We start from the raw sequence: 25130 nt of genomic DNA, 5'->3' as shown, positions 1-25130 counted from the left end.
CTGATACTCTTTCACTAATTTTAATAAAATAAAAGCAGGTACTGAGCAAGGACAGTGTTAACCAACAGACTAAATTAGATAGTTGAGCCATGATGACAAAAGGGATGGGCAAATTTTGAAGAAAAAAGTTACTCAAGACGTAATGTTTGACATCTGGTTTATGACGCTCTAATTGTCAGTAGTCAGCCAAAGCCAAAAGACTGCTATTCTCTTTCAGATGAAATATATCTAGAACAGTGCTGACTGTTTACTGAACTAAATATATTCTCTCAGTTTCTGCCTGAAATATCCGTCCCACCTCGGAGCATAAGATTTTTTTTCTACTTTCTCTCTTAAAAATACCGCGTTTAGGTCTTGACAAGCTCTGATGCTCAGTGTACATCGTGCTAAAGTGGTTATGCTGTAAGTACCCTTATTATGGAGTAAGATGGTCAGTTCCATTAAAATAAATTACAAAATTTTCTACCAATATTATGAGACATAATAAAAAACCAGGCAAATAATTTGAAAGTATTTTGGAAAAAATTATGAAAAAAATGCAAATAAGTAGTATCTTACTTTTCCTTTCTTTTAGCTACATAATGCAAATTACAATAAGGAAAATTTTACTTTGTGTGAATGAAAGACAAAATTTCTTCTTATTTTATGTTCTAGATATTATTTTCTTTTCTTTTCTTTTCTTTTCTTTTCTTTTCTTTTCTTTTCTTTTCTTTTCTTTTCTTTTCTTTTCTTTTCTTTTCTTTTCTTTTCTTTTCTTTTCTTTTCTTTTCTTTTCTTTTCTTTTCTTTTCTTTTCTCTTTTCTTTTCCCCTACCCCTTTTTCATTTTTTTTTTATTATTTTCTTTCTTTTTCTTTTCTTCCACTTCCTTTCTTTTTTCTTGATTTCCCAACTTTATTATGTCTGTGATAGAGTACTAAATTGAATCAGACTCAATTTCCAACTCTTTTTTGAAAGCACTACATAAAAACTTATCTTCATTAAGTGCCACTGGGATTCCAGCACCACATAACTAATGAGAGAATTCAGTAGCTTCATGTCAATGTGATGCCTCAAGTTCAAAGGGGACAAGGACATCCTGTTTGGTGTTTTGTTTCACTCAAGCCATTAAAAGTGCACAGACCCTTTTAAGTGTTTTTTAAAGTAATCATCTTTATTCCCTATCAGTAACCTAAAACATTAAAAAACAGTGTTCATTTAGATAATCTTCAAATCTGTAATGTAATTTGGAAAAAAAAAACTTCAGCAATTTTCAGTGAATAGAAAGGAAACTCCTGGTGGATGAAAACATTTCAGAACTACTACTTTTTTTTTTTTTTACCTTAAAGATCCCTTAGAGATCTTCAGCTTTTGTGACCTCTATGTTTTCCCTCAAAAAGTATCCTGGGAAAATCCCAGAGATGTCTACTGAGTGTAGCAATAGATGCATCCAAAAAGAGTCAAATGAAAAAAATTACATGGTTCAGGACACAAGCACTGTCTTCATGTGTGTTCTACAAAGCTACCACTGGTGTAGTTACATCACTAGAAAAATAATGTTTTATTCACATGGTGACATAAATACCACAATTAATTTTGGATAACTAATTCCTTTGATGTAACACATTTCTTAATTAAAACACAATTTTAAAACAGCATTGCATCACTTGATAAATGGATTTTCTTTACTGTTCTCCCCAGGGTTTGATGCAGATTTAAGAATGCTGCTTACTCAAATATTTAAGTGAATGAAAAATTGTTTTAATATCTTCATGTCTGCTTTAGAAATTTCAACAAAATAAGTTCTACTCTTCCACTTCTGTGCAAAATCTGCTTCAAAACACTGGACTTAGTTATGCAACTATTTCAAAGACGATTTGACAAAATTTATTTAAATTCCTGGTAAATTTGTTAGGACACAGACCAGTCATATTGAAAAGTAATTTTGCTCCAAAGCTGTTCCTGAAGGAACCAAAAGAGATGCTACTATCACTTTCATTGAAAAGAAAGGATTTCTGAGACTACAGATACTACCTTTTAAAATAGAAATAAAATTAGATACAAATAGTAACAACTGGATATAATCTTTTAGTCAATACCTCTTCTTTACCAGAAAAAAACCTCAAACCAATCAAAGATATTTTGCAATTTTTTCCACTGTTTTGGATAAATTAAACTGTTTAACAGAAATAAATTATAAATCTGTTCATTTAAAAAAATAAATACATTATACGAAAATTTTAAAAGCAAAAAAAAAACAACTCGCAAAAATATATAAATTTATATATAATTTATATATATCTCAAATTTCGAATTGATAATTTCTCTTGACAGCATAAAAGTACTATGCAAAGCAATTTAAGTTATTTTTTGCAAACCAACTTTTGCTTAACGAAAAGAAAATTATGAACAAGAACACATTATGCCTGGCTGCAATCATAAACAAAAACATAAATTATATGGCAATACATGTCAGTGCTTTGTTTCCATACAAATAAATCACTGATTTAATATCTGATGTTAATGAATCATATTGGGAAAATAATTTTGGAAGCTACTACATTTAAAACCCAGACATTTCATTAAAGGACACATTTCCTTATTAAATGAAACAACTTTGTTAAATCTTGCTAATCTGTTTTAAGTAAGTAAAAAACATTTGGAACACAGCTCACACAAACAAATTTATTCTGAGTGGATGTAATGTTAGATATGAAAAAGAGAAATTTTTTTTAATAGAGAGGAATTTAAGGAATATGGGTATGACTATGGATCAAAGGAAACAAATATCTGATTAATTTGCCATCATAAACAGAAAACATTAAGTGACTTTTTGCTAACTAAGAATACTTTGTTGCTCTGGGCAGTTATCTAATTTTAGTTTCTTCTTTCAAAGAAGACCTCTCAAGATCTTTCCCTTAGTCCATTTTAATGTACATGATTGTATTTGATGATGGCGATTAAAAAATGAATCTGAAGTAAATAGGTTATTAGTAAATTCACTTCAAATTGACATATTTTACAATAGAACAAAACATTTCTTTTCAATTTAATTCTGTAAGATCTCAGGAAGTATTTGAGTAACAGCATTCTGATGTAAATACGCTTTTGAAGAGCTTTTTGCATATTTTTGTACTATAAAAATATTTACAATCTCTGTCCCTGTAAACATTACTTATTTTAGTAAATCTTAATCAGGTTGGTGGGGTAGTCTCAATCAACAGGACTGCTCAAAGTGAGTAAAAGCTTGTGGTATTAGGATCTACATTCTTGCATTTCCAGAAATTTTATAGCAATTAGTTGGTATAAGCATGAACAATTTCCTTAAAGACAGCCACCACCCCCACCCCACAAAACAACAAATTAATGTAATAAAATGCTAAAAAAAATTAGGTTTTTTTTTTTTCATGTGCCAGTGTTGGCAACTTGCATCATTTTATTGCGGATTTCATAGTATTCAGTGTTTGCATATAAAGCCATCAGGAGATTGCAATTGAATACAAATGTTTCATTGATAAAAAAAAAAATGACTGCAGGGAAAAGCTTAAAAGATGAAGGAAGATGTTCTGGGAGCTCCACAATAAAAGAAATCTGAGTCGCATTTTACTAACTCTTACAATAGTTTCGAGGCCTGAAGTAGTGGTTTTTTAACTTCTAGAACTGATATTACTGATATTCTATTTCAACAATTAATAAACATGAATTGTTGTTTTGAGTTTATTCACATAGGTAAACAAAAAATTTCCCCTTACCCACAAGTAATTAACATACCTTTTATAGCACCTATTCCAATAACTTATTATCTTTGTGACAATGATTCCTTGAACATAACGTTTTAAATTTAATTTCATATATTTGCTTGGGTAAAAAAACCCAACACAATAGCAACTAAGACAATTGCTGGGATCAAAGCTAAAAGTACCAAGAAAATCTCTTCAGATTACTGAAGAATTGCTGGTGCTGATACCAGTCAGACTTAAAGTGTACTTGATACTGGGATAGTGTGAAAAAGATGAGTTTGCAGACTGAAAAAACAGATGGCCCCTTATCACCCCATGGGGCTAAACACACAAGAGCAAACTTCAGAGACGCCTTACCTTTACCTTGTCTATCCCTATCAGGAGAGACTGTTATATTAAGGGTTATTGCCTCTCAAGCCCTCCCTGTGATCAGCTTTTGAAGTCCATGGCCAAGAGGCCAGTGTGAGAATATCACCTCAGATAAGAGGTGTTTGCTCTGTGAAATATTCAGGACAGGAATCCATGGAGCCCGTGATAGTTCAGCAGGGAACCACAAACTCCAGCTAATATCATTTAATCCCCTGTTGGTTTGAGAACTACCCACCATAAAAAGCATAACTGGCTGTTTATTTGTGCAGGCAAGAGATAACATCTTAAAGTTACAGTCTGCCTTAAGTAGTAGGGATTTGAAGCCCAAAGAAATGAACCATCCAAGCTCATAATCAAAATTGTGTGTGCTCTCTTCTTCTCTGCCTAATGAGATGTAAACATTTTGGCTGCTGTCTCTTTTGAAAGATATTAATCAATCTATTGGTTAGAAATCACAAAGGATAGTCGGTCTTCAAATTACATGCCTTCTTTTATAGCATTTTGAAGCTGTGAACAATATGTTAAAAATTTTCCCATGGCGCAACCAAGTAAATACTTGTGGCACATTTCTATTTATTACAGAGAATGGTTAAATTCTAAGACATAAATCATGGTCTTCTACTAAAGACTACAAATTCCCAAAGACAAGACTAATTCCCAATGCAACGATGCTATAAAAGATCAGACACTTTGTTATGCAGAAATCCACATTTGGAGATGTCTTTCAACAATGTTCTCTCAAGACCCAATTCTGCAAAAGGCACAGGCAAGTTGCTGAACACTGTGTCAAGCTCCATTAGTTTCAAAATGGCCCTAAAAACTTACATTTAATTTGTTCTATTTAAATTGTAATCTGACATGATTAATACTGCCTAAGGAAAAGAAAAGCACTTTGTTCTTTCCTTTCTTCTACTAAATGACAGCCTTTTTGTTTCAAAAAGAAAAAAAATATTTCATAAGTTTAATTTCAAAACTGAGAAAAGGTACAACCAATTTTACCTTTTTTGCATCCCTTACGTAAGTTATTGTCATTAGCCAGTGTTGCTACTGTAGCATGAAAGAAAAAACATTAAGAGGTAGGTGAAGAGATAAGGCAAGATGACCTAAAAGAGAAAATAATTCTTAATACTTCTGTAGATTCTCTCTTTTCCTCCATCGTAATCTATCCTCTGCCCTGTCCCCAGCAACTGCCCTAAATCAAAGAATGGGCACCTGATGCATTCTGCAGATGGATTGACACTGCATAGCTGAACATGCTGTACAGGTGGTTTTTCACTTGTACCAATTAGTTAACTAGCCAGCAGACAGTTCTTCTCTTTGAGAGGCAGGAGTGGGAGTGGAAACAGAAATCTCTCCTGTCTCATTTGCAGAAAGATAGGCCAAGTAAAGGTGAAAAAGCAGCTCAAATCAATGCTTCTTTATTAATATTTCTAATTTCACTCACTTTCTGCTTCACATCCTTTCTGGAAGATACACCAGTTAGCCAGACAGTATTGAAAACACTTGGCAATATCAAAATCAGTACTAAGATTTCTGAATCCTTCAGAAGAGCTTCCAGTTAGACATCCGTGCCCCAAAGTCTGAACGTGAGGATTTCCCCAGCCTCAGTACATGGGGTGACTTATTCACTGCTTTCTCATGGCTCAAGCCCATAGTCCAAGCCATTGACATATGCTTACTTGCCAGTATGTGAAAGCAAGTTCTTCAACCAAACATCAGAATTTTTCTGAATTTCTCCAAGCACCAGTCCCTTCTTTAAATGAAATAATAAAAAAAAGAGAAAAGGACCCCTCCTCTTGTATCTTATCATTTGCCTTTTTATGCTGTGTCCTACAGAAGACACTAATTTTATACAGTGAATTTCAATCTCTCTTCCATATGAGCCAACAGACTACTCTTCCACAGAGAGAAGGATTTCTGACATTTTCTACATTCATATTTATAAATGTAAATGTAGTGTACAAGCCAATAATGTACCCGATCCTGAAATCACTGACAAATAAATCAGCGATATCTGTATTGCAAGAGCAAATTTAAGGAGTACAAATGCAGGAGTAAATAAGCATAATCTGATTTAGGAGGCTGGGCAATCCAATGGCCATGTCCAAACCATAGGATATGATAAAGCAATGACTGCAGCAGGCTACAAGGAAAAAGGAACAAAATGCTGTACTTCTTACAGTGAATCCTGTGAAAATAATAATGTCTGAGGGTTGGTCACCAATTAATTTGTCATCTATTTTGATGTTTGGATCATGCCAAACTGCCATTTAATTAGTATTCAAGTAATCACCCTAGGAAAAACTCAAACTTTGCTTTCAGAAGTGAACAACTGGAAGCAAAGTCTTGATGCTACCTTTTCTCACTGCCAGTCACTGCATATCATGTAGTTTCCAAGAGACAAAAGGGACAGAAAGAAAATACCAATGAGGACACTCCTCTGCGAAAAGCTGAATCAATGATCATTGCTCCAACCCATCTCCAATGCTGCTAGTTCTGAGTCAAAAGCTGCAGGTCTATCCTGCTGGATAATCATTCTGTCACCTCAAGAGGCAGAATGATAAGATAACCAAATTATGTCAAAACAATCAAATCTCTGAACTCAGGAGAATTCAGAAAAGAAGGCAGATGTGGTAATGATTTACTGCTACCGTAAATTATCCTATGCAATCTCTTCCTTTCTCTGCTGCCTCTGGCACATATTGGTCCTTCCATAATCTGATTCAGTTTCAGCCCAATAGAAACCTCTTCACTTTTTTGACTTCATTTTCTGATGGGTTGGTGAGTTAAGGCTCCATGTGTTTACAGAGAGATTCAAGGAGCTGCTTGGAGCAGCTATGCCAGCTATGAAACTGCAGTCAGAAGCAGTCAGTGACAGATTTGCCAAGATCACAGCTTCTCATAGTTGAGTCAAAAAGACTTTCTTATTTGTGAAGAGATTAGACGTAGCATTATAAAAGCCTGTAATACTATTTTTAGAAACTCAAACTATGTTAAAACATCTACCAATATACTACTATTCTCTTTAGTCAGCTATCAGTTTGCAGGGACTCCTTTTTCCTTAACATATACCTATTACACTAGCCCCAGTAGTCCCAGTCAGGATTCCTCCTTGGAGTCAAGAGTCAGAGAAGACTTTGAACCACAAGAAAGTGAAGTTCCTACCTAAAGCCATTATAATCGTTCTACTCTCCCCCCAAAAAAATCACAGCCAGTTCAAGGCTGGTCAAGCAGAGAGTAGAGAGTAACAGTAGAGAGTAACAATATTATCTGGGGACTCCTTCAGAAACTAAGTGCTTCCAGGGGAAAAAAATACAAAAACAAACCAAAACCAATGGATATATATTGCCTTTTAAGTACTTGAAATATTCAGAAGAGTCACATAGAATGTTTTAGAAATACTGAAGCTGGCACATGGGAAACTTTATCTCTGAAACAGATCTGAAGTACCAGGCTTTGAGTGTGAGCAGCTCTGCATTTGAATTCAGTGATACGCAGTTCTAGCATTAGCCTTTGGTCTGTTTCTAACCCATATACTATACACAAAACACAGTGGGAAACTGAGAAGAATTCCAAGAAACAGTAGGACAGTTGTGAAGGCTCAAGAAAAGACTAGTCATTGAAGAAAAACTTTTGCATGAAGCCTCTGGTGTCAGAGTGTGCTATGGCATACCTAACTGTAAGGATGCCATCTATTTATAAGTCTCCTTTAAAGTCTTACATTGACAGCTGGATACCATGCTAGATCATTTGTTTCAGCAGTCATCTCTATTAAAACTGTGTCCATTACTTCTGAATTTGCTTGTGCCAAGATGCTAGGTATTTTAGGGTTTAATAGCATTTTATGTTACATTCAGAGATCTTATCAAAATTCATTACTTTCAGTGGGAACTGGAAATGAAATGTGAAGGGCAAAGTAACAGGAAACCAATAGGCCTCCAAGTTCAACCTGGTTGCTCTTATTTGTGTTCTGCAAAGTATCAGATCCAGCCATGAGAAGTGATTCCTCACGGAAGAGCTGTTGGCTACATGTTTTTTTAGGCATTAATTGCTACCACTTATGCTGACATATCCTTTGGAAATAATCTGGGCTCATGAGAAGAGAAACTGCTAATAACTTCAGCACTTTCTTCATTGGTCCCACTTGAATGGAGTGTATTACAGCATAATGCAGCATTTGATAGGTTAAGGGAATTGCAATTTTCTCAAATAAAAACATTAAAAGTTGCAAATCAGCTTAGATAGAATCAGTTATATTCCAGGCACCGAATCAACTTTTCATTACAAATTTGGCATAACAGAAGACAAACTTTCCAACAGACAAAATATCATTTACTCTTTAAATGCCCACAGTGGTATCCTTTCCTACTGCTAATTGCTGATTTTATTTTGCAGTCTGGTGTCAAATAACATCTTTGGAACAGGAGAGTAAAACAACAGGAAAACTCCAGTAAATCTTCATAGCCCTTAACAAACGCAGTGCTTCAGGAAGTTAAGTACCTTGATAAAGGTCTTCATTCTTGCTTGACACTTCTCTATTTACTTTTTTCTTTTTATGGAATGGTCACGATTTAATGAGCAATTATGTAGAATATTTACTTGAACAGTAAAGTGATCTCAGTGGCTTTAGTGCAAGCATTATTCTAAGGGCTGTTCAATAAAACAAAGAGAAAGTACTTCACCTCAGGATAATGTTACATGGAGATCTTCAGCCAGCTGAGCTAAATTTAAAAACTGTTCCCTCCCAAGATCTAACAACTTACAAATTTATGATCAGATCTGATAGCTCTTCTTCAGACTTGTTCACTACACAAAATTCAAATTGTGTGGCAATACTATATATTTTAGCAGACAATGTAAAAATTAACCGTAAAATAAAGCACAAAATGTCTCAGTTCTATCTTCAGTAGTTCTATCTAGGGATCATCAGGATAACAGGAAGGAGTAGATTCACACTCTTTAAACATATCCTTTCTATTCTAAATACAAAATTCCTTTATTCCTTTTACTTCTTCTCCCATTACTTTTTTTTATATTTCATTGTCAATACTTTTATTACTCCAGTACAGAAAATTAATTTGACAACAATATGTTTCGATAATACATAGTACAAGGTGCTGATATTTTGCGTCATCTCATTGAAAAAAATAAATTCCTAATAATAAAAAGAAAGTCTTGGACCAGTCAGGAACTGAGACATATTTTCCTCTCACCTGATTATATTTTACAATGAAATCAAAGGACTTTTACAGTCTCTGATCTAAACAAAGAGATCCCAAAGACTTCAACAGTTACTTTGCATAAGAGTTGTGCATGAAAGTTCCAGCTGCTGCATCCACCTTCACCTTACATCTTGGGGAACCACTCAGTCAAGCAACAGGGACAGAGCCATGCTAGTACCGAAGATGGACTTCACGTTACAAAAGGTATTCCTCTATTTCAGCTTATGAGGTTAAACTTGAGTCATTACAGAAGGGGCACAGAAAGTAAAATCTGAGATAAGTTGCCTGAATATTCCTGACGGAACATACCAGATATTAGAGAAGCTCCTAGCAAGAGTTGGCACTTTAACTGATGCAAGACCCTGGGCCAAGAGGACTACTAGAGAAGTTTAACATGATGCTTGCCTCACTTTCTTCTCTTTGCTTTTTGATGTTAAACTTGGTGCAGGTCCCATAGCATAATGCCACAGGCAAGACAGTGTCTGTGAGTAAAGATAATATTTTTAGCAGACAAAAAGTTTTTATTTGGAAAAACATAGTCCCTTTCTGACACAAATCCTCTTTGGGGGGAAGACCTTCTTCAGGGCAAAGTATTGTGAATTCAAAAGTATGCCTGTTTCTAATTATGCTAGGTGGCCTTTCATCAGTGTTGTCAATAAAGCTTGCCTTTCCTTACTAAGATATTAGGAATGTAGCTTGTACCAAAGGGCTGAGAACTTCCCTAGCAGGAACAAGCTCTGCCATATGCCACCAGTCATATCAAATCTTTGAAGCCCTTTTTGCTCTTAAAAGAATGCAAAATCCATCACAAAGTTTATGCATGTGGGTTGAGTATATATTTCAAGATGTGTATGTGTATGTAGGTGTATTACACAAGCACCTTTTGAAATCATAGCACTTCATTAAGAGAGAGGATTGGCACAAAGAGCTAACATAAAGAAAAATGTGCCTGTGAAATCCTCAAAGTTTGGGTTGAAACAAATGTTTTACTTAATGTTCATTCTCAATTCTACATTGCACCAAACAAATCTGTTTCCCAGACAGGTAAAACTTATTGCTTAGTTTAGTGAAAACTAATCAACGGATGAGGAGAAATTGCAAAGCCACATTGAAAAAATAGGGAAAGTAACTGGAAAAGTGCAATAGGATAGGCAAGATTCAAACTTGCCTTCCAATCTTTTTTTAAACACTATTTTTTTTTAATTGGAAAAAGACCATTAGTGATTTCATTACTTAATACAGCTGGAGATAAATTAGGAAGTGAGATATCTCCAAACTCTGCTATCATCACTGATCTCAGCTGGCCAGATTCCACTCTACAGCCTTCTGGAGGAGTTGAGAGTCACCTCACTGTGAGAAATCTTGACATGCACAACAGACTCACAGATTTAAAATCAGCTACAAATATGTATATATATGTGATTATTTTGTTGCTGACATGTTTCTTTACTAATCAGAAATGGCAGCTCCTCAGTAAATATTGTGTGACAATATAGAAAAAAAATTAAAATTCTGGGTTAAAGCAGATTACAGTTTACATTTCTCAAACTGTGCAGATTTACCAGACCATTTTTTTGCTGAATGCAATTGCCTGCTATATGGTTACTCCAAGGCTGTAATTAGTTCAATCTGGTATCTTCATCCAATGATTTTTACTATATAACTTGAGACGGTTGATTGGTTAATACATTTTAATTTTTTCTCTTAGATTGTACTCTGAGGGAAAGGCATAAATAATTCATTATCAAGTATCTAGTAGCTTCTAAACACTCTTTAAGAGCAAGGTTAGTAGCTAAGGATCTATCCTCTCTCCTTTGATGTCAATCTCTCCCTAATTTGTAAAGCTTGTATTTAATCGTAGAAATCAGAAAATTCAGTGTATTAAGTGTACACTTAAAATGCTAAAGATTTCTAAGGAAAGAATATTCGCACGTTCAACTTTACTTGTTGGCATATAATTTCTAATTATTACAAACCAATTATATTAAAACTTTGCACAAATATATATTTTTAGTCTCTAATATGAAAGCTTCTCTTTGGACCTTATTTTTTTTAATAGACTGTTCATTTTCCTACATACCACATATAGTATGTTATGTTCTAAAATAGTATGGTGGAATGTGGGGAATTTTGTTTTGGGGAAATAATAAATTCCTTTGGCTCTGTAAAAATGGCTTTATTCATCCCTCAGGTGCATGATCACTATCTGAATCTATCTTGGCTTTTCTCTTAATTTAAACAAGAGCCACCTATATTGGCACTTTTTTTGTCTGTTTTGCTTACAGACACATATGCAGAAGTAGATGTGCAGCCTCTTATATTAAAAAATGCATTGAGATTTCTTACAAAAAGTTATGAAGAGTTAATCAATTAATTAATGAATGAAAATATACACTAATTCTAATGTCAGACAGTTTTTCTTTGCTGCAATTTCTAGTTAAGTTATTGAAGTTGCTATGCCAGAATATTACATATGCCAAAATATCTTGGATCCTTAAGGGACATGTAGAATACCTTCTCAACAGCTAAATACAGATGGTTATACAATGGTTCTCAACAAACTATCTAATTTAATACCAGCTAAAAGTTCACCTCCATCCCACACAAGCTCATGGAATGGTGCCACTGACCAGGAACCACAGAGAGTAAATCTCTCACCTCTTCCTGCAAAATGTTTTACTAAAATTCATAATACACAGGGAAATGATACTTAAACATGCACACCACCTGCTACGTGTCTTTCCTCTCCAGTGTAACCACTGCATGAGTGGTTACACTAGAGGAAAAGCTGTGCTAAAACTCAGTATGTCTTGTTTGCAGCCAGAAGGATATTGCATTTCCAGCCCATTTGTGCATTAGCACCTGTGTAAGTGTCTTTGGGTAGACTCTTGCACTGCTCTCTGTATTCTCCCTTACCACAGCACACCACTATGGACAGTCACTCTGTTCATCACTGTCATTGGTGTTCAGGGGAGCCTGTTCATCATACAGTGAAAATTAAAATACAAAATATGCATATCTGCCCTGAACCTCCTGAGGTAAACAACAGCTTTGGTTTAGTGATCTGTGATAAAAGGCAGAGGTTAGAAGGACAAAATCCTCTGAAAATCTGAGTCCATTTGTGCAGTGTTTAAAATGCCATTAAGTCTTATCAACTTCCCCAGACTTTTCCCAAGGCATTTGCAATTAGCAGTGGAGGTCCATATTTAATAGCTGTTGAAGTGATATTACATACTCAATATACTGAATATAAGTAGATATACTGAAGAAAATTATTCACAGCATTGCATTAGAAAACCATTTTGTGTTGCCCCATGCAAAGCAGTTTATATATAATCAATGTTAGAATGCACATTACTGTACAGAGAGTCACTAACTACATCACCCAGCCTTGCTTAACATCCCAGGCTCAGAATCAGTTTGGCCACAATGTCTGGCAAAGAGCTAGTGATTTTGGAGTGCTACATACATGTCAAATAGACCTGTCTTTCAGAAAGTATTAAATCTCTGCCATAAGCATACATTCTGAAAGACTGAAATGGACATCCAAATATTGAGACCCAATAGAGTAGTCTTTTAGAAAAATTTGGCCTTCATAAACACTGATGTAATTCAGGATTAATGCCATGAAGCTGAAAAGATTACAATAACAAAAGAGCAATATGAGATTGGATTTAGGCATCCAAAGTCTAAAATCTCCAATATATATTTAAAGAGAAGTAACTTACTCCAGCATTTGGAAATTGGGGCCTATTGAAAAGCATGAAACCTCTAAATTGTTATTTGAATGCCAGAAAAGTAATACTTTAAAAAGTCAAGACAAATACGCCAAGAGGAACAGAAAGGAGTGTGCCAGAAACTCTAACATGTTTCTTTCCACCTTGTCCATGAGTTGGGCAAGCACTGCAGCTCTCCAGGCATCTCTGGGTTTTAACTGCTGGACAGTCCCTCTCCTCAGCGACACAGCTGTCATCTCACAAAACAGAAACATAGATGTGAACTGGACTTATATGATAAGGTTCCTAACCAGGAAAAATACCAACTCAGAAACTCGTGCCAATGGCAATACCTACATTTAGCTGTGACTTTGTACCCGCCCAGCGGAGGGTCGTGGCCTTCCACAGCATCGAATCCTGCTGACACCAGGACAATTTCTGGATCAAACTCGTTGGCAGCTGGCATAATCACAGTCCTGTAGAATGTAAAGAACCAATGTGATAAAATTAAAAGAACTTCCATCTTCATGATACAAATTGTCACAATCAGAAAAAAAACACAAGATATTTTATTTTCATTAAAACAAACTCCATGGTAGCTATTCAAGTCCAAGGCTTCAATCAATTTCTTTCTATAATCAGTCTTTTTTTTCTATGACTGAGAAAAAAAGGCAGGTACATGTGAAAACCTCTAATATTACTTACACATCTGTGTCTGTTTTATCCTGCTGCCTATAAAAAGCTGCCTCTTCCAGGGAAGTGACTAATGGTTTACAGAGAGCACTCAAAGCCTGACTGGAAACCCGGACTGCTCCAGTTAGTGCGAACTTGGTGTAAATTTGAACTATAAATTTCTTTTGGGAAAATGTTTGCTTTCCAAACTTTTTTTTTTTACTCTTTAACATTTTTAAATGTTTGTCGAGGTGGGGGGTGACTCTAGCAAAGGAAAAACATGAAATTCCCTTAATCAAATCCAGACTATGTTGTCAAGCCTTTCCAAGGTCAAGCATAACAGGAATGTGACAACCACAAACCAGTGACAGCAACCCCTGCTGGTGTCAGGAAGATAATTCAGCCCTTTACAGTCACAAAGATTCCACTTTTTTAACCCCTTCCTTGACAAATTTATGTGTGGCTATTTTACCACTTTGATTTTGCCCTTCTCCAATCTCAAAGCATGTACTGAAGGAGAAGATAAGCCCCTGTGTTCTGCACTTGCAGATGTTTTCTTTCAGGTTGACTCCAAAGCGAAAGCGTAAGGACGGCTTTTGCACTGGTTTGACAAACACTGAGCCTGTAATGGCTGTGCTGAACCACAGGCACATGGCTAACTTTAAAAGGCAAATACATATATGAATGTTCTGTCACAGATAAATGAACTCTAGAAAATCCCAGTTGGTTCTACACTGGTCAGAATGTGGAGATTAATTTTGTGCATGTGTAATGCGATTTGTTTAAGTTCAATGTTTACTAATCTATTTGATAAACAACTTAGTCCAAAGAAATCATATTTTTGTTGAAAGATTTATGTTTTCTGTGGGGAAAAAAAGACACATTAATGATATCAAAAATTCTCGAGTTTTTCTTTAGTTTAGTGTTTGCATTATAAACTTTATTTTGTTTTGTTTACCTCAAAGTAATTTTAATATCAGGAAAATGTTCTTTTTACTTGTTAATAATAAAAAAGAGAATTCAGATGAAGCAAAAAGTCAGGGTATGCAGCATTTCAATGAATATAATTTTACATGTAAAAAAAAGGATAGAGGCTCCTTAAATTTTTTTCATTATTTTGCTGAAATTGCATCACAAATATCTGCAGGTAAAATGGTATAAGTCGGGAAACATTCCTTTTTTTTACATGTCATTAGTAGGCCTCTGCTGAAATATGGATGCCAGTATTGAGCATTGTACTTCAAGAAGGACCTAGACCAACTGGAGAGATCAAAAGCAAAGAAAAAACTTCGGAAAAACATAACTTAAGTGGATAAATAACATAATTATTTGATTTGCATAACATGGGATCAAACGTGATAAAAGTGCACAAATATGTAAGTCGTCACAAGAGGGAAGAAATAACTGTTCTGTACCCTGTAGACAGGACCTGAAGCAGCTGCAGCAGGAAACCTTTTCAGACACTGGAACAAGTTTTTAAATACTAAGAATAAATAATAATACAAATAAAATGCTTAAAGAGAATTGGAGACTCTCCATCCCTTGGATTTTTTTTATAATAGCTAAAACAAACATCCACCAAGCTTGCTACAGGTTCAAACGGACATGGTCTGGAGGCAAGCAGTACATTACTTCTCCTCTAGGCTTTTTTTCCCCATTGTCTCATGATGTAGAACTCTATAACACACAAAGTATACATATGAATACTTACATTAGACACTACAGTGACTGAACTTTTGCAGTCTAATCTCCACAAAGCTAGGGAACAATATCAGGAATAAAGGTCTCCTATGCAACTACTTCTTATCTTATGTACATACCTTCTGATACTCTAATTACAAATTCATTGTCTGAAGCAACACATACTTTCCAAACTTCCCCACGTCTGCAACACATGTGGCATGGATCCTGATTACTGATGAGGACTGTGGCTGATACACAATTTTCATCTGTCCCCATAGCACCATACATCTTATACACTGAAAGAAGGAGGGATCCTGTGAAAAGCCCTCCCTATCTGCAGCCACTTGAGCTTTTGCCCTCCTCCTCTCCATTCATATTTCCTTAAATTCAAGTCAGGCTCTGTTTTTTATTTCTTCATGTCAAACAAAGTGGCAGCACCACAGAGTACAGCACAGGCTAAGCTCAGGAGTCAGACGATGAAGTGTCTTCAGTGCAGAGAAGCTCTGCAAGCTCAAGTTGCTGAGCAGTAACAAGGCACACCAGCCTAACACAAAAAGAAAATTTTGAGTCTTATAATTTGGAACATTTGGGAAATCTACCACACTTCTACCACATTTCAAGACCTTGCTTTAAAGCGTAAAGATGTCAGCACAATTTTTAATAACAATGGGGCAAAACAATGCATTTGACCCTTAATCTCATTCATAGAAGCAGCAAAAATTGTTTAGACACAGTTTATTCAAAATTTTTGTCAAATAAATATGTCTGACATTAAAACTGCCAGCCATACTGAGTAGCAATAGGGAAATTATTAAATACTGAAAGCTAGGTCTTTCAACACAAAGAACCAGGAATGGCTATTAACACCATCTTTAATAGTGCTCAACAGGAAATAATAGCGTATTCATAAATCTCTACAGAAATGATATATAGGAATCTCAGCTAAAGAAAGGAGAAGGCTATAACACTAATAACTGGAGGTGGCATTTAGAGTTGAGTGCTCTGTTACTGCTTTCAGTACTACCTGAATTCACACAGCTAAGAGGGTTTTTCCAAAAGAAAGAATATTTTCTTTTAAAAATGTACACAGTGTCTGTTACATTTCACCAGAAAAATAACACCCTACTTTTGCTGTAATATTGTCTTACAACCTAAGACAGAACTTTGCTGGTACTTTGTATACAATGTACCAGAAGAGCTAACCTGTATGCCCTCTGTTGTTCATTTCTTTTTCATCCTCCATAGTGTTGATAGAAGTGGAATTTCAGAGCTCATCCATCTTATACTGTTCTTAATTTAATACTAAAGAACCTCTAAAGACTATTCTTTTTGAAAGATATCAAGGAAAACTTAAAAAAAACAAAACACCTCTTTACTGGGATAGCACGCTTGACTCCTCTCAAACATCTCAGAGTGTCCCTGGTCCTTGTTACAGCAGTCAAGGCTACTATTCAGTCTATCAGAAAGATGATAGCCACAAGTCTCTCAACTGCAAAGGCCATATAGACCTTTGGTTCCTATATTTCTACAGTCTTCTACATTAATCCACAGGCATTTAGCTGGTTACTCTTTTGAGTAAAATTCTATGATATCTCTGCTCAGAAAAGAGCAACTTAACATCTGGAAAACAGTATTTTGGTTTGGAGTTTATGTAGGTAGAACATCACTAAAGTTTGTCTAGCCTTGGCAGCAACTGCTTTGTGGCAAAAAACCCACATGAAAATTCTTTCACAAAATTAAAAACTAAAATTAAATAATAAAATAAAAATTAAAACTAGAAATTCATATAAGATACTTTCCTTATAGAACTTATGAAGTTCTATAAGGAATTATATATACACACATTTTTAAATATAGTCTTCATTTCAGCAGGACATACATAAAAACTTTTGTCATTTGTCATCTCTCAGGCTTTCGCATCTTCATATGAATATCTGTCTTTAGGAAAATCACAGAGTCATTGAACCATAGAATAACTTGGGTTGGAAGGGACCTTTAAAGATCATTTAACCCACTCTCCCTGCCATGGGCGACAAATATTTGAGGCTGGTAGTTGTAAAGAAAGCCTACAGAAAGCAATGTGAAGATCACCTCTCCCTTGCCAATGATCTTTTCCTACCTCAGGATGGTTGGATAGGCAGTGACAGTTCCTGATCCTTCACTATCTCTTGGGAGCAGAGAATCATCAGACGTGTATCTTGCACCTTTTCTATCTTTTCTACACTCTGAAGGGCACAGCAAGGAGTAAAAAGGACAAATCAGCCACTGACTACCTCCTCAGGACCTCCTATAACTAAGTCACTTCCCGTCTCAGCTGCCTAAGAAGAGAACCCTGTGAATTTGATCATAACAGAAAATATGCTGGGGTGTTTTTTTAAAGCAGGAAAATAACATTGGTCATACACTAATACATATTCATGTTAACCTTCCAAGATTCCTCAGACCAGCCCTATGCTCAGAAGTCAGGCTGCAGCTGGCAGGATTTGTTTCGGTGTGAAGGGTCAAAATTCTGCTCACCAGAAATCCTTGCAAGGGTGCACCAGCAGCCTGCACTCAGACCCTGCTAGGAACACTGATTATCTTATGCCCAGCAGGAGTAAGAAATATGATTTGGCTTCTGGCCATGGGTCACCAGACAGGTACAGACTGGGGACTGGCAGGACATCATTTCTTTTTGAAGCCAGTCAGGCTCCAGAGCTTATCAGCAAACTGAAGTAAACACTAGGATCCTTCTCTGACAAAACAAGTAGCTTTTGTCAGAAAAGAAATAGATTTTATTCTTCCACTATGACTCACACTCTCCTCCACTTCCTGCTCCAAAGAAAATAAAACACATAAAAGTGATATTTATTTTCTGTGATCTGAATCATATAGAAGCATAAATATTTGGTATACTATATTCACCTAATGATGACAGCACAGTTACAGGGGCATCTTGCCTGGCTGACCATTTCGTTTTTTCTCATTCATTTTCATTAATAAACATGTCAAAACCTGAAAGCTTGAGCAGCTGCATCACAGAAGTTATTTATCTAAACCTTGCAGTTAGAGTGAAACTATGTCTTCCAGATCAATGTAATGCAGATTCTTCTTTCAGTCTGATGGTACTGGGAACAGAGCATGTATCTGGGAAGCTGAAAAGATTTCTTTTTGTCTGACTAAGGAGATTTCCCCAAAGAATTAATATGTTCCATTTGGGTATGCTGCTGTCCGCAGAGAAGCCAAGGGATGGCTTCCAGTTGGGTGTAGTTCTAGAGAAAACATCAGGCATGTGATCCTCCCCTCCCCACCAATCTGAACATCAGATGCAAGACATTAAAGCGATTCCACCAAGGGACTCTGTTTCTTTTATTCTGCTATTCTATTTTTGTACATTCAAAGCACATGGCTAGGATGCTACCAAACATTTGTTCTCCCAGAAGAGATTGAAGAGAAGTACCCAACACAGAAACGACTCTCTAAGCACCGTGACACAGTGCTGGAAATCTCCAAAGAAAGTTAAACTTATGCAAATAGCTACAATTATTTTGCTGTGTTGTTAATTTAAAAAGGAAATGAGTGGGAATACCAGCCCAGGACAATAATTTATGTAACTGAGAAAAATAATCCATGCCGTTCTGAAACTGCAGATTGGAATGACTTCGTAACATAAATTATCTGCTCCTTCCCCAAAATCCTCCAGTGTTTTCATCCACTGATCTCAAAGTACTTTCAGAACACTGAAAAATAGAAAGGCTCATCTCTTCAGCTGGTACAAATCAGTATAGCTGTTTTTGATTGCATACTCCTCTAAAGCAGGCATTTCTTTACCCACTTCACAGATGAATCAGCTAAAACTAAAAGCTGGTAAAAGCCTTGAATAAATTACCCAGTCGTCTCTTGAAAAATCTTGAGAGAAAATGTGGAAGACTAAAGTCCATAACTTCAAGAAGCAGGGAAAAAAACCCCCAAACCTAGAAATGCAATATTATGTTTTCAGTTATACCAGACTTGTATATTGCAAGAATATAGATATATACAATGCATTAGTGCTATTATAGTGGGGATTTAGCCCCCAAATGGAGACCCAGTCTGTTGCTTGAAAGAATGTAGGTCTGCCTACAGTTTCTCAGTTTCACATAATGCAAATAATGCAAATAAAATACTGTACCAAACAATCACTATGTTGTCCTACCTTAAAATTACAAAAGTACTGCTCTCTAGTTGTATACCCACAGTAAAGTAAGTTGTTGAATGTTCCCTGATAAAAACAGATCAGAAAGCGTTTAAAAGATTGCCCCTATAGGTATGTGGAACTTACAGTATCTATTATTTTTACGTGTTGTTTGCACATATGTTTTAAAGTAACACAGTACCAAGTAATGTCTCCTCTCACAGAAAGCTACACAGAATTTCCGTACAACTCACAGATAGTACTTTTTTTCTGTATTGAGTTTATAATAATGTGTTTCACTAAAATTTTGGTTTACTTTCATGACATTCCTTCATGCCAGTTCTGCTGTCAGCCCAAGTTTATCAAGGCCAACTTCAGAACATTCCCCCAAAACTCCTTGATGACTATCATCAGCTTTGTCCTGGATTTATCCTCCAAGGCGTACCTAAATTCTGCCAATTTTGTCTGCATTAGTTTCTAAGGCATACATTTTATAGAAGTTTTATCGCTACAGCCTTTATTTTCATCCATTTTATTTTATTCCTCTAGATTTTCTTTTTATAACTTTTTAATAATTTTTTTTCTACTCCATTTCTTTTTTAAGAACAGTCAATATTCCTGTTGTTACATCTATTTTATAGTTACCTTTCTTGCTTTCTGGAGACACAAAATACATTTTTCTTTATTTCTTCAACATCACATCAATATGAAGTCCTCAGTGCAAATCATGTTCATGTCACTGGGATTTGCACATGGTTTTGAACTTAATCATATGCCAAAATGTTTAAAGGGTCAAGGTCTTCCATGGATGCACACACTTAAAGATAATTTATAAAGTTAGCAATTTTAAATGTTATAATTGTATCAGTATCTAAGTGCCACTGAATGAAAAGTTTTAGAAGCACCAACAGTTTGTTTTCTTTCTTGCTTGCTTTCTTGCACTTTTTTTTTGTTTTTTGTCTTTTAAAGACATTTTCAGAGCCTAAGGCTATTATTTGTGGGTCCTTTTATAAATGAATAATTATTTTGGCATCCTTCATGTGACTTTCCTGAATTCTTTTACAGCTGGAACTGCAAGATCTGAAGCGGTCAAAAAGTATATGAAATGTTGTCTAAAATATCTGCTCATCCTTCTGTTTTTATTACTTAGAAAGGTGGTTTGAATGTAATTTTAAGGACTTTCTACAATTGATCTATAATATGCCTCAGCCAGAGTGTCTGAACTAGTATAAAAAGGACCAAAACAAGGAAAAGTTAACATACAGAAAAACTATGAGAAGAAGCACTACTTTCTGTTTTCCAGAATCACCTAAAATTTAATAGCATAGTCAAGTAAAATTATCCTTGATAAATAACTTCTTGAAACACAGGCAAAAGCATACACACATGTACCATGAACACTCATGTCCATATTCAAAACATTAAATTTGAAGTGCAGGGGTAATAGGTAAAGGGATTGGCTAAAGATTATGGTAAATAAGCTTGTTCAAAAATCATGGGTCTAAGTATCTCTCAAATGAGTACAGGTTTAAAGAAAAGGTTACCTTAAAAGTCAAGTTTGCAAGTCTCAAAGGAAAGTATGCAAATATGAAGCCTTCTATGAAAACATAGACCAAGATAATACTAGCAATAGCAGGACACAGAGCACTTTTACCCTGAAAAATAGGGTTTAGAAAATCTGCATTTTCTATTAAATATTCATCTGTCTTCTCGTGTTCTTGTGGAAGTACTTACAAGATGAAAAAAAAGATTGATTTTTTACCTTTCAGTTATTTCTCAGATCTCAAATAAAACTGCTTAGTAACATGCTATACTTGTGAACAATTTATTTACTAAATTCCAGTTGTTAGCCAAAGAACTGATGTGGTTCCAAGAGCTGCACAGCTGAAGATGATATATGAGAGGGAGGAAGTAGAGGTTTAATTTGCAAGACAGAGTTTAAAATAAAACACAGAATAACCTAAAATAGTATTTCCAACACTGAGAAAGCACAATGCTATAAATATGGAATCCCACCATTTAAAGCAAATTATTTTTCCATCAATGCCATTCTAACTTGTATGGGAAACGATATACTGTCATATGCAGACACACTGCCGAATTTTACCACCAAGTATTGTTTAAGATATAATTTAGCTTTCATGTAACATGTCTCTACCAGAAAAATCAATCCAATGCTCATTATTTTATGGAAGAAAAAGAAAATAAATAATTAGAAGTTTTTCTGTCACAAATATAATAATCACATTTGGGGGTACCTTTTCTGTTTAAAATTTGAATAATTATTTAGAAAACATATTATATTCCAATCAAGGCTGAAAATACTACAGTACTTTCTATATCAAAATAGCTATCAGTTTTGCCTTTTTACTGAGTAATTTGTCTCAGCAGCATATTATTATAAAAGACTTGGCCTAAAATGTTAACATAATAAACTAATAATACTACTAAAACAGTTCACTGCTCCCAGTAATCTTATTATATAGTAATAAGATTGCTCATAAGAAAACAAAAGTTAGTGCTATAGTATCAGAAATACTCAAATACTGAGAAAAACTTGCCTCAATGTGTCACATTTACAGAATTTACAAAATAAATGACGGCATGACATAGTCTCCAAGGAATTTCTTACATCTACAGAAAAGCACACTATTTCTAGCATATTCTACATTTCAGTGTATTTTAGGGTACCTGAAATTTTTACAATTACTTTGCCCTCCAAGAAAAGTATAAGAGAAAGGAAAGCCTAGTACCTATTTTACACCACAGGATGGTGGATTAGGGAAAAGAAGGAAATTGTGCTGTTTTAAATAAATTAAAAGAAGAGGGCTCCAGAGCATGAGTTTGTCTCTAGGTCCAAAATCTACACTGCATGTTTATGAAAAAACCTTTAGAAAAGCTTTTCAGATTGGGGATATAGCATACACTTTGATGCACAGCAGGAATGAAGAACATACACTACCCAACGTTTACTTTTATTAATTATACAACAGCTTAGTTTGCAATGTCAACAATCTATTTATGTCACCACAAATGATTATTACTTGACAAGTGTAAACTAGTTTTCAGTTCTTGCAAAAGTGAGATGTGGGGAAGAAAGGAAGGCAAATCTCATTAGAAAATGCCTGGAGAGATGAATTGGAGTGCTTGCAATTTTTATGGGAGCAATAGGTTGAGTGGATAAAAGACAAAGAGATCCCTTGGAAAAAGCACTTTTACCAAGAAATTTTCTTCATTTCTGAAAACTGCATTTTGCCCAGAAGGAGATTTTTTTTTCCTTTTAAATGAAAAGGAAAAAAAAAACACAACATTTTCTAGAAATCAAATTATTTATCAAGGTCATAGCCATTTGCAAAACCATAATTTTCCACATGCTGTATTCATCAACATGGTTGTGAATACCAAGTACATGAAGTTGTCTTAATTTTTTTCTCAGAGGTCTCTACATATTTTCTCTTACAGATGCTTTCTTGCTCTGTCTTATATTTTTTTCCATAGCTACTTCTAATGGTATTTTCTCTCTGCTTTTCTGGCTTATCATTAAACAGGAATTTCACAATTTTCTGGATAGCAACTGCCATTTTAGTCTGTATTGTCACTTTCCTTTGAAGTAACACTATTCAGAAAATTGCTCATATGACTAATATTTTTCTGATGTTCTGAAGGGAAGATGCAGACATATGTTATTTCCTCCTGTTTTTTGCTGAAGAAAAACATACACTGGTAGACAAGGAACATATAGACATTTTCTTATACCCAAACCAAATTAACCAACAAGAAGTGCCTTTGATCTTAATTGATACTACAGGCAGGATATTGATGCTACAGGCAGCAACAGTATTCACCACTTCTGTTTAAGAAAACACAGGCATGTTTGTCTACTTCATGCTTGGCAGAGTCTTGCCATTGGAGCTGAGGGCACTTTGGACCAGCTCATTTAGTCAGACTCATTTGGACCAACTCAATACATTTAGCATATATTTAAAGAGACCAGTGGGCCTTCTCTCTCATAGCAAAAAATACAGTTTCCCTCATACAATAAGGCTAACGCAGTACAAAAACTTCAAGTCTTCTCACTTTACCTACATTGAATGCCACTTAATGGAACCCATACTGATACAATTTTGTTGAGGATTTAGAAGAAACATTTACAGATAATGTAAGGGAACCCAGAAAAGCACTTTTCAATCCCCGTCTTTTCCTCCTCGCTCTTCCCTCTCACTCTCCCAGAAAATTCTCAGAGAGAGAGAGAGAGGAGATATTTGTGGGACCAGGGGGAACACTCTCACTAATGCACTAATCCTAAGGTACCACATGGTGTTAGAAACTACAGCTTTTTCTGGTGCAGTTTCAGCTACTGTTTGGTTAGAAATGTGATCTGGTGTTGGCTCAGCGTAGCTTGGAGGAATCCTGTCTCTCTTATATTACTCTATCCCTGTTCTTCCTTTACACTCAACAAAATAGAGGAAATCTGATAGACTTCGAAGAGAGAGAAAATTGGATGTCAGCACTTAGAGATCAACTGAATTGAACGTGACTGGAAGGACTCAATTCACAAACAAAAGTACCAGACTTGTTCAGGGAGTATCATCAGGTAGGCTGTTTAAAATGAGAAACAGTCTCCTGCAAGAAGGTTACACTTATAACTTAAAGACTGAAGGCAAAGAAAGGCATGGAGAGAACTAAGGGCTTCGGGAAATACAAAGCCAAATATGACATGATGCGGACAACACAAATTTTTTTCTGGTTTCAGTAGTATGAAAGAAATAGTTTTATATATAAAATTCAAAGGGAAGCATTTTCATCTAGAAAGAACTTTAGATTTAAGGGATCAATGTCACAAATAAGAAGTTCAATAAAATATAAAAATGGCAAAAGAATCTGTATTAAAACAATATCTGAAACAAAACCTAAGATGATCAGAAGATACTGTATCAGCTTCAGAGAAATGCAATTAATAATAGCACAAAAAGGATACATTTCCCATTCATGGGCACAAGCAGGGAAAAGGGATACAGAAAAAAGGAAAAATCAAAAGCTCTGGAAAAGGACTGCACACAACACTACAGAATTCAGGAATAACATGACGCCTGCATAAATGTTCCATTGTCTTTTTTTTTTTTTTTTTTCCCAAGATAGGAATAGTGAACAGCAAAGCACTTGAAATCTCAGATTGAAAATGAAAATGCAGATATGTTGCCATGCGATTTAGTATTTTACTTAGGCTTCCATTGACTTCATAGAACCAACATTTCTCCTAACAGATTTTATTTGACATCTGCAAAAGAACTGTAGTCTTGTGGTCCTAGATCAATCATAACTCTTTCAGTGGTGTATACAGAAGAAGCCTTTTATCTGTGACAGGGATTTTACAGCAGAAAGGCAATCCCACTCAGCCCAAGAGACTCATGTTGACACATTGATATTCCATTTGCAATACCATCACTTGCACCAACTCTTCATGTTGTCCTGAAGAAGGACTGAGAAAAAAAATCACGGCGAAGTTTGGGATTTAACTGAAAAGCATGTAAAAATTACATTTTGACATTCCTGAATCTGCATTTCCCCAATGAACTTATATCCCTGCCCTTCTCTTGA

General features: G+C 35.3%; 1 protein-coding gene across 12 annotated transcripts in view; it reads right to left on the bottom strand.

Annotated features, from left to right (window-relative positions):
- HDAC9 (histone deacetylase 9) overlaps window positions 1-25130 on the bottom strand; it is a 462497-nt gene that overhangs the window by 46552 nt on the left and 390815 nt on the right. For all 12 annotated transcript variants that reach the window (XM_033083076.2, XM_033083067.2, XM_033083095.2 and 9 more), the window contains one exon: window positions 13382-13500. In XM_033083076.2, the coding sequence (XP_032938967.1) occupies window positions 13382-13500 (119 nt within the window). The remainder of the gene's footprint in view (window positions 1-13381; window positions 13501-25130) is intronic.

This window comes from Catharus ustulatus, chromosome 1 (assembly GCF_009819885.2).
Source record: "Catharus ustulatus isolate bCatUst1 chromosome 1, bCatUst1.pri.v2, whole genome shotgun sequence".
In the NCBI taxonomy this organism is placed as follows: domain Eukaryota; kingdom Metazoa; phylum Chordata; class Aves; order Passeriformes; family Turdidae; genus Catharus; species Catharus ustulatus.
Note: the sequence above shows the minus strand (reverse complement) of the source record. Positions and strands in the feature narration are given on the sequence as shown.